Below are 10,493 nucleotides of genomic sequence, written 5' to 3' on the forward strand. Positions count from 1 at the left end.
AGCCAGACGGAACACCTGCTTCACTACGATACATCCCATAATGCTGATGCTGGTTCTAGAGAAGTGAACAGAAACCAGACTTATTCTACAGACTGAGACACCTGGATGGATTTAAACTGATCTGGGGTCAGTTTCTACCACAACTCAGATGTTTCTCCTCCTACATGTCATGGTTCTATCTGCTGGACTATGAAGTTCTGAGGCTCAGAAATGATGGAAAAAGTCTGATGAAACCGGACCAACCAGTTCAGAATAACGGCAGGGTTAGGGTTCTAGGTGTGGTTTAGGTTCTGGACCAGACAGGGTCAGGGTTCTAGGTGTGGTTCTACCTTCCGGAGCAGACAGGCCATGCCGGTGTGCTGACTGACGGTCAGACCCAGAGGAGCCGACTGGGCCTCCTGGTACTGCAGGCAGCAGGAGTAAAACCGGGACCAGAACTCCACCTGCAGCTGACGGTACTCCTCCTGAGAGAACTCGAACTCCGTGACGCTGCTCTGGAGCTGAAGGAGGAAACAGAACTTCAGGAGAAGGTTCTGACCCGGCTCACATTTAAATACTTGAAGATGCTAACCGGACCTCGGTCTCCACGGCCTGGGTCACCTCCTTCTTCAGACCCTCCCAGGAAACATCTGAGATCCGCTCCGAGCCTCGGCGGTAGATCTGAAACAGAACAAGTCAGAACCAGAACCCCTCAGACTGATGGTGCAGCAGGTAGACTCACCTGTAGGGCTTTAACTATGGCTGGAGCTGTGAACCTCAGTGGAGAGAACAGAACCTCCAGGTACGTCTCCTGTTCAGAAACAACACAACGAATCAGAACCTCCTCAGGACAGTTCTTTAGATACTAGAAGTAGTTTCTGGTCCTACCCGCGGGTCCAGGTCAACTCCGATCTGGACTTCTTCTTCAGGTGGAGGCTGAACAAACACCTGGTTCCACTGACCTGCTGTGTTGCTGCAGAACACACAAAGTTCCACAATGTTCCATGAAGTTACACACCGATTGGATCAGAACTGGCATCATTTACCAGAGAATAATGTGTGGATGCAGATTCAAATTCTGGTTTCTACAGTTCACTGGTTTCTACTGGCTTTACTGGTTTCCTGCTGTGATCCAGGGGTTAAACTGGACCTTACTGTTCAAAGTTGATGTATCTGACCACGGTGGTGTTGGATTCGTCCACCCAGAGAGCCCAGACGTCTGAGGAGGTCAGAGTGAAGTCCACCAGAGTCTCCTGTTCAGCATCAACACACACAAGATAGTCAGTAATCAACAGTCTGAGCTGAAGCTGTAGTTATCTGTACAGCTGTAGTTATCTGTACGGCTGTAGTTATCTGTACGGCTGTAGTCATCTGTACGGCTGTAGTCATCTGTACAGGTGTAGTTTATCTGTACGGCTGTAGTTATCTGTACAGCTGTAGGTTATCTGTACAGCTGTAGTTATCTGTACAGCTGTAGTTATCTGTACACCTGTAGTTATCTGTACACCTGTAGTTATCTGTACGGCTGTAGTTATCTGTACAGGTGTAGTTTATCTGTACGGCTGTAGTTATCTGTACGGCTGTAGTTATCTGTACAGGTGTAGTTTATCTGTACACCTGTAGTTATCTGTACAGCTGTAGTTTATCTGTACGGCTGTAGTTATCTGTACGGCTGTAGTCATCTGTACGGCTGTAGTCATCTGTACGGCTGTAGTCATCTGTACAGGTGTAGTTTATCTGTACGGCTGTAGTTATCTGTACGGCTGTAGTTATCTGTACGGCTGTAGTTATCTGTACGGCTGTAGTTATCTGTACAGGTGTAGTTATCTGTACGGCTGTAGTTATCTGTACGGCTGTAGTTTATCTGTACAGCTGTAGTTATCTGTACGGCTGTAGTTATCTGTACAGGTGTAGTTATCTGTACGGCTGTAGTTATCTGTACGGCTGTAGTTTATCTGTACAGCTGTAGTTATCTGTACAGCTGTAGTTATCTGTACAGGTGTAGTTTATCTGTACAGCTGTAGTTATCTGTACAGCTGTAGTTTATCTGTACAGCTGAAGTTTATCTGTACAGGTGTAGTTTATCTGTACAGCTGTAGTTATCTGTACAGCTGTAGTTTATCTGTACAGGTGTGGTTACCTGTGTGCTCAGCAGGGAGGAGATGTGCTCCAGGCTGTAGCGGTTGTTATCGGTGGCGACCAGCTGCAGGACGGTGAACTGTCCTCTCTGAGGGACGGCCAGGTAAACTCCCAGGCAGAGGCCTGTGGTGGAGGAGAAGGCCAATCTGAGGCGGTGACCCTGACCTGACAGACGGCGAACACCTTTACAGGACGGCAGGTACTCCAACATGTCAGCTTCCAGCAGACACGCCTGCTCCTAAACACACAGAACACTTCAGCCTCCAGCACTGCACAGGTAAAAACGGTTAGATACAGGTAGGAACAGACAGGAACAGGTAGGAACAGATAGATACAGGTAGGAACAGGTAGATACAGGTAGGAACAGACAGGAACAGGTAGGAACGGATAGATACAGGTAGGAACAGGTAGATACAGGTAGGAACAGATAGATACAGGTAGGAACAGGTAGATACAGGTAGGAACAGGTAGATACAGGTAGGAACAGGTAGATACAGGTAGGAACAGGTAGATACAGGTAGGAACAGATAGATACAGGTAGGAACAGGTAGATACAGGTAGGAACAGATAGATACAGGTAGGAACAGATAGATACAGGTAGGAACAGGTAGATACAGGTAGGAACAGACAGGAACAGGTAGGAACAGATAGATACAGGTAGGAACAGATAGATACAGGTAGGAACAGGTAGATACAGGTAGGAACAGACAGGAACAGGTAGGAACAGATAGATACAGGTAGGAACAGATAGATACAGGTAGGAACAGACACAGACAGATACAGGTAGGAACAGGAAGGTACAGGTAGATACAGCTAGGAACTAGGGATGGGAATTTCGACTAATTTCCGAACCGACTAGTTGCAAATTTTATTTGCGACTAGTCGGTTCGGAAAACTTGCAATTTAACCCTTTAAGCGCCAAAGTCGCAATATTGCCACAAGCAACATTGGTGAACATAACAAGTCATAGCTTCAAATATACTGCCTCGTGTGCCTCATGTACTGCACACCAGGAGATGGCGGACATCTGGAACTTCAATCTGAGCATCAGTTGTGGGCGTGTTTTCATTCAAAGTTTTGGAGTTTACAGAGTTTGAAAACCGAGGAGACGAGACTCGCCGTCGGAGCGTATCAGAGCGCAAGACGGCACATTTTAGAGCGAGAAAACTCACCATACCGAGAGGTCTGCTCAACACTGACAAAGTACTTTGTCAAGTAATGGCTTACTCATATTCTGAAGAGGAATATTCACCCTCTGATGAAGATGTTCAGTCGTCCACTGAGACAGAAAGTGCCGCTGCGTCTGTGCGTAACGGCAGCGGGTCGGTGCGCCATGACAGTCCACGAGCAGCACATAGTGGAGCCGATGCTTTGCTTCGGGGGGGCAGGAAGGGATGTGGTGGGTGTAGCTGGAGTGGTCAGAACACCGCTAATGATGAGGGGGATAGCGGGGGTTGAAAAAAAACGCGTAAATAGCAGCAGACGTGGGAGAAAATGCACTGATAATAACGATGGAGGCCGCAGTGACGTTCACCGTCCCGTCGTAAATGACGATGACTGGGTTTGATTGACAGATGAGGAAGAGTTTCACAAGTGGATCAGACATTTTGATGAGCCTGTTGGGTATCGTTGAGAGAGCAATCAAAGGAACCATAACTGATTTAATGAGCCATTCAGTTTCACTGTACCGGCCGTGTGTACTTAGACTTGCATGGCTTCATCTTTGAGACAAGCATATGCTACTGGCAGGATCAACCAGGCAGCCCAGACGGGACGAGCGTGCGGTGCACGCCTGAGCATAGAGCTGTGTGGCGGCGCCCGGTCGGGACCGGGGTGAACGTACAGGCGGTGTAGGTTTGGAGAAATAAACGTGTCCTCCGGAGGTCGACTGCCCCCTGCTACGTGTGTGTGAGGGGAGGGGAGGAGGAGCAGTTCTCTCTCTGGCTGCTCAGCCTGTTTACAAAGAAGCTGATGCAGAGGAAGAACAAGGTTCATGATGCTTAATGCAGCGTTTAACCGACTAGTAAAATACTAAACGTTTAATAAATGAGTAGGCGGTTAAACAATTAAATGACTAGTCCATCCCTATTAGGAACAGGTAGATACAGGTAGGGACAGGTAGGAACGGGTAGGGACAGGTGTATGCAGTGATGAACAGGTAAGAGTCCTACCCTGAGCGACCACATCCGCAGCCTGTGATCCTGACAGAGAGCGAAGATGAAGGAGTCTTCCTCCAGTTCTCTGACAGCCATACTGAGGACCAGGTCTGCTGGACTCTGGTCTCCTCGGATCGCTGAGGGCATCCAGCCGGACAACCGGCTCATCATGGAGCTCTGCTTCAGCTCCACCACCGAGACGCTGTCTGGAGACGGGAGACAGAGGAACACGTTCTAGAGTTGGAACACGTTCTAGAGCTGGAGAGCAGCACGTTTTAAGATGCCTCTAGTAGGCTTAAGATGGCTCTAGTATTATGATGCTGCTTAGAGCCAATAAATAGTCTCCAGGCGTTTACCTGGAGTGTCGTGCGGCGGCAGCGTCACCACCATGATGCCCCCTGCAGGTGAGGCCAGGGCATAGTGAGCCTCCCCCTGGTAGCTGATCCAGCAGCTGCAGCGATGAGGACTACCTGTCTGGCCCACCTGGCTGGGGATGACGGCGCTGTGGGCAGAGTCCTGCAGGCTCAGCTTCCCCACGTCGGTGAAGATGGACTGCATGTGCAGCTCTGTGACCAGCTCCTGCAAGTTAACGCATGTTAGAACCAGCTGCAGGACGACGGTCGCAATATACCAGAAGAACTGCAGAGTTTAACGTCAAATTCAAGAACAGCTGAGGAACGTTTAGAAGGTTTGATTCCTGTTTGGTCTTCAGAGACGCTGAATAAATGTTTCACTGAATCCCTGCCATTAAATAACAACCAATGACACGCTGCGGTACATGTGTGTTGGATGATAAATACTCATGCTGCGGTACATGTGTGTTGGATGATAAATACTCACGCTGCAGTACATGTGTGTTGGATGATAAATACTCATGCTGCAGTACATGTGTGTTGGATGATAAATACTCACGCTGCAGTACATGTGTGTTGGATGATAAATACACTGCGGTACATGTGTGTTGGATGATAAATACTCACGCTGCAGTACATGTGTGTTGGATGATAAATACTCACGCTGCGGTACATGTGTGTTGGATGATAAATACTCACGCTGCAGTACATGTGTGTTGGATGATAAATACTCATGCTGCGGTACATGTGTGTTGGATGATAAATACTCATGCTGCAGTACATGTGTGTTGGATGATAAATACTCACACTGCAGTACATGTGTGTTGGATGATAAATACTCATGTTGCAGTACATGTGTGTTGGATGATAAATACTCACACTGCAGTACATGTGTGTTGGATGATAAATACTCATGTTGCAGTACATGTGTGTTGGATGATAAATACTCACGCTGCAGTACATGTGTGTTGGATGATAAATACTCACACTGCAGTACATGTGTGTTGGATGATAAATACTCACGCTGCGGTACATGTGTGTTGGATGATAAATACTCATGCTGCAGTACATGTGTGTTGGATGATAAATACACTGCAGTACATGTGTGTTGGATGATAAATACTCACGCTGCGGTACATGTGTGTTGGATGATAAATACTCACGCTGCAGTACATGTGTGTTGGATGATAAATACACTGCAGTACATGTGTGTTGGATGATAAATACTCATGCTGCAGTACATGTGTGTTGGATGATAAATACTCACGCTGCAGTACATGTGTGTTGGATGATAAATACTCACGCTGCAGTACATGTGTGTTGGATGATAAATACTCACGCTGCAGTACATGTGTGTTGGATGATAAATACTCACGCTGCAGTACATGTGTGTTGGATGATAAATACTCACGCTGCAGTACATGTGTGTTGGATGATAAATACTCACGCTGCGGTACATGTGTGTTGGATGATAAATACTCACGCTGCGGTACATGTGTGTTGGATGATAAATACTCACGCTGCAGTACATGTGTGTTGGATGATAAATACTCACACTGCGGTACATGTGTGTTGGATGATAAATACTCACGCTGCGGTACATGTGTGTTGGATGATAAATACTCACGCTGCGGTACATGTGTGTTGGATGATAAATACTCATGCTGCAGTACATGTGTGTTGGATGATAAATACACTGCAGTACATGTGTGTTGGATGATAAATACTCATGCTGCAGTACATGTGTGTTGGATGATAAATACACTGCAGTACATGTGTGTTGGATGATAAATACTCACGCTGCAGTACATGTGTGTTGGATGATAAATACTCACGCTGCAGTACATGTGTGTTGGATGATAAATACTCACGCTGCGGTACATGTGTGTTGGATGATAAATACTCATGCTGCAGTACATGTGTGTTGGATGATAAATACACTGCAGTACATGTGTGTTGGATGATAAATACTCACGCTGCAGTACATGTGTGTTGGATGATAAATACTCACGCTGCAGTACATGTGTGTTGGATGATAAATACTCACGCTGCGGTACATGTGTGTTGGATGATAAATACTCATGTTGCAGTACATGTGTGTTGGATGATAAATACTCACGCTGCAGTACATGTGTGTTGGATGATAAATACTCACGCTGCAGTACATGTGTGTTGGATGATAAATACTCACGCTGCGGTACATGTGTGTTGGATGATAAATACTCACGCTGCGGTACATGCGTGTTGGATGATAAATACTCACGCTGCGGTACATGCGTGTTGGATGATAAATACTCACGCTGCGGTACATGTGTGTTGGATGATAAATACTCACGTTGCGGTACATGTGTGTTGGATGATAAATACTCATGTTGCAGTACATGTGTGTTGGATGATAAATACTCATGTTGCAGTACATGTGTGTTGGATGATAAATACTCATGTTGCAGTACATGTGTGTTGGATGATAAATACTCATGTTGCAGTACATGTGTGTTGGATGATAAATACTCATGTTGCAGTACATGTGTGTTGGATGATAAATACTCATGCTGCAGTACATGTGTGTTGGATGATAAATACTCACGCTGCGGTACATGTGTGTTGGATGATAAATACTCACGCTGCGGTACATGTGTGTTGGATGATAAATACTCATGCTGCAGTACATGTGTGTTGGATGATAAATACTCATGTTGCAGTACATGTGTGTTGGATGATAAATACTCACGCTGCGGTACATGTGTGTTGGATGATAAATACTCATGTTGCAGTACATGTGTGTTGGATGATAAATACTCATGTTGCAGTACATGTGTGTTGGATGATAAATACTCATGTTGCAGTACATGTGTGTTGGATGATAAATACTCATGTTGCAGTACATGTGTGTTGGATGATAAATACTCATGTTGCAGTACATGTGTGTTGGATGATAAATACTCATGTTGCAGTACATGTGTGTTGGATGATAAATACTCATGTTGCAGTACATGTGTGTTGGATGATAAATACTCACGCTGCAGTACATGTGTGTTGGATGATAAATACTCATGTTGCAGTACATGTGTGTTGGATGATAAATACTCACGCTGCGGTACATGCGTGTTGGATGCGGCAGCAGCAGCCTGTGGACGCTCTGATTGGTGCAGATGAGGATGACCACATTGTTGAGCGTCTCCTGGATGGAGACTCCTCCTGGTAGAACGGTGCAGTGGTTGAACTTCAGCTTGACCGAGTTGTTTAGCAGGTTGGTGTCCAGAGACTGTTCCACCAGCTGGACCGAGTCCCCCGACGTGGACCTGCAACGAGTCACAGAGTCCATACGAGTTGTTCAGGTGTTTCCAGCAGGTGTGTGGACGCTTGTTTTACTCACCAGTGGATGAACCTGTTGCTGGTGACTGACAGCAGCTTCCCACTCTCCTCATAATGAAACGCTCCAGCACTGTCTGCAAACTTCAGACCACCAGGTAGAGGACTCACACCTGTAGACAGGTCACACAGGTGTGTTTCAGCAGGTACAAAGCCCTGATCAGGTTCAGTTGCTGATCTGATAAACGCTGCAGAAAACAACGCGACACCTGTAGGTTTAGACAATCCTAACTAGCACCAGGTTTCCAAAAGTAAAGAGACGTTTATCAGACTTCAGAGACTCAGGTGTACTAATCAGTGATCATGTGACCTGATGACATCAGACTGAATCAGGATTTTTAAGCCATCGCAGACCCTCTTATGGACCCCCTGCAGTTCGCCTACAGAGCAAACAGGTCTGTAGACGACGGCGTCAACCTGGCTCTCCACTTCATTCTGCAGCACCTGGACTCAGCAGGAACCTAAGCCAGGATCCTGTTTGTGGATTTCAGTTCTGTTTTTAACACGGTCATCCCTGCCCTGCTCCAGGACAAGCTCCTCCAGCTGAGTGTGCCTACCTCCACCTGCAGATGGATCACAGACTTTCTGTCTGACAGGAAGCAGCATGTGAAGCTGGGGAAGCAAGTCTCCGAGACCAGGACCATCAGCACCAGCCCCCCCCAAGGCTGTGTTCTTTCCCCACTGCTGTCCTCCCTGTATACCAGGGGTGTCAAGATCCGTTCCTGGAGGGCCACTATCCTGCATGTTTTAGATGTTTCCCTCTTCCAACACACCTGATTCAAATGATCAGGCTCGTTATCAGGCTTCTGCTGAGCTTGATGATAAGCTGATCATTTGAATCAGGTGTGTTGGAAGAGGGAAACATCTAAAACATGCAGGATAGTGGCCCTCCAGGAACTGAGTTTGACACCCCTGCTGTACACCAACAGCTGCACCTCCAGGCACCAGTCCGTCAAACTCCTGAAGTTTGCAGATGACATCACCCTCATCGGACTCATCTCTGATGGGGATGAGTCTGTTTACAGACTGGAGGTAGACAACCTGGTGACCTGGTGCAGCCGGAACAACCTGGAGCTCAACGCCCAGAAGACAGTGGAGATGGTGGTGGACTTCAGGAGGAACACAGCCCCCCCTGCTCCCATCAAGCTCTCTGACTCCACAGTGCTCACCGTGGAGTCTTTCTGCTTTTTGGGATCCATCATCTCCCAGGACCTGAAGTGGGAGATGAACATCACCTCCATAACCAAGAAGGCACAGCAGAGGATGTACTTCCTGAGGCAGCTGAAGAAGTTCAACCTGCCAAAGACTATGATGGTGCACTTCTACACGGCCATCATAGAGTCCATGCTCTCCTCCTCCATCACCGTCTGGTACCCTGCAGCCACCGCTCAGGACAAGAGCAGACTGCAGCGCATCATCCGCTCTGCTGAGAAGGTGATCAGATGTAACCATCCCTCCAGGATCTCTACACCTCTAGGACTTTAAGGTGTCCAACCAAGATCTTGGCCAACCCCTCTCACCCTGGACACAAACTTTTTGAACCCCTCCCCTGAGGCAGGAGGCTGCGGTCCATCAGGACTAAAACAGCTTCTTCCCCTCTGCTGCATCGCTGATAAACACTGCCCATGCCACTGCAAATCAGCTCTGTTGACTATATTAATTACTACTGAGTAGTAACTGCACATACCTTGTCTATTTCATCCGTATTTCTCACATCTCTTATTATTTTATTGTATTTGCACCAAGAGCTCCATAGAAAATTCCTTGTAAGTGTAACCTACTTAGCAATAAACCGCATTCTGATTCTGATTCTAAACTCTCAGCTCTTGTTCATTTAACCCGCTTTAGTTTGGCTGCTCTTGTTCTTCTCTTTCTGGTTCTCTACAGTTTAACATTTGTGAAATTTTCTCCCTTAAATTAGAGGGTTTGTTTTTTTTACACAGTTTGGTCTGAGTTCACTTCAGTTATTTAATGAGTTAAACAGTAACATGCTCCTCACTGGCCTGTGTCCGACAGGTGAGCAGCCAACTCACCAGCTAATAGATGCTAACCAGTGAGAGGCGGCACCGTTAGCTGCCTATTAGCGGACTGTCCAGGAGCCTTTAACCCGGTTCAGGTCTGAGGTGTTTTAACTCCATCCACGAGACCCCCTGATGCCGCGCACGGACCAACACCGCTGACTAACGTTACCACCGCGTGTACGCGCTGCTAACCGTTAGCCGATTAGCCTGAGTTAGCTGGTGTTAGCCCGGTACAGAGAACCAGACAGACGAAACGGATAAACGGGTTAGGGTCTACGGGGGTCAACAGGGGTCTTACCGAGGTCCACGGCCACCTCTCGGCCCCTCCGGCCTCCGTCTCTCTCGAAGCCGCAGATCTCGATGAAGCTCCGCTCCAGAGCCGCCATCTTGTCTGACTACAGGTCGCGCGCTGTTTCAAACCTCCTGCTTCCGGGTCTTCTTCTTCTGTGGCTGTTTTTTTTTTTTTTTTTTAG

General features: G+C 47.2%; 1 protein-coding gene across 1 annotated transcript in view; it reads right to left on the reverse strand.

Moving 5' to 3' along the window:
- LOC127534182 (nuclear pore complex protein Nup160-like) overlaps positions 1-10,459 on the reverse strand; it is a 36,033-nt gene extending 25,574 nt beyond the window's left edge. The window contains 11 exon segments of the mRNA XM_051948730.1: positions 330-500; positions 577-660; positions 722-790; positions 868-952; positions 1,135-1,232; positions 2,120-2,356; positions 4,290-4,480; positions 4,631-4,853; positions 7,719-7,929; positions 8,004-8,112; positions 10,319-10,459. Coding sequence (XP_051804690.1) covers positions 330-500; positions 577-660; positions 722-790; positions 868-952; positions 1,135-1,232; positions 2,120-2,356; positions 4,290-4,480; positions 4,631-4,853; positions 7,719-7,929; positions 8,004-8,112; positions 10,319-10,406 — 1,566 coding nt within the window. The 5' untranslated portion in view covers positions 10,407-10,459.
- Positions 10,460-10,493: the final 34 nt, after the last annotated feature.

The sequence above is a fragment of the Acanthochromis polyacanthus genome, chromosome 5, assembly GCF_021347895.1.
Source record: "Acanthochromis polyacanthus isolate Apoly-LR-REF ecotype Palm Island chromosome 5, KAUST_Apoly_ChrSc, whole genome shotgun sequence".
NCBI classification, from domain to species: Eukaryota; Metazoa; Chordata; class Actinopteri; family Pomacentridae; genus Acanthochromis; species Acanthochromis polyacanthus.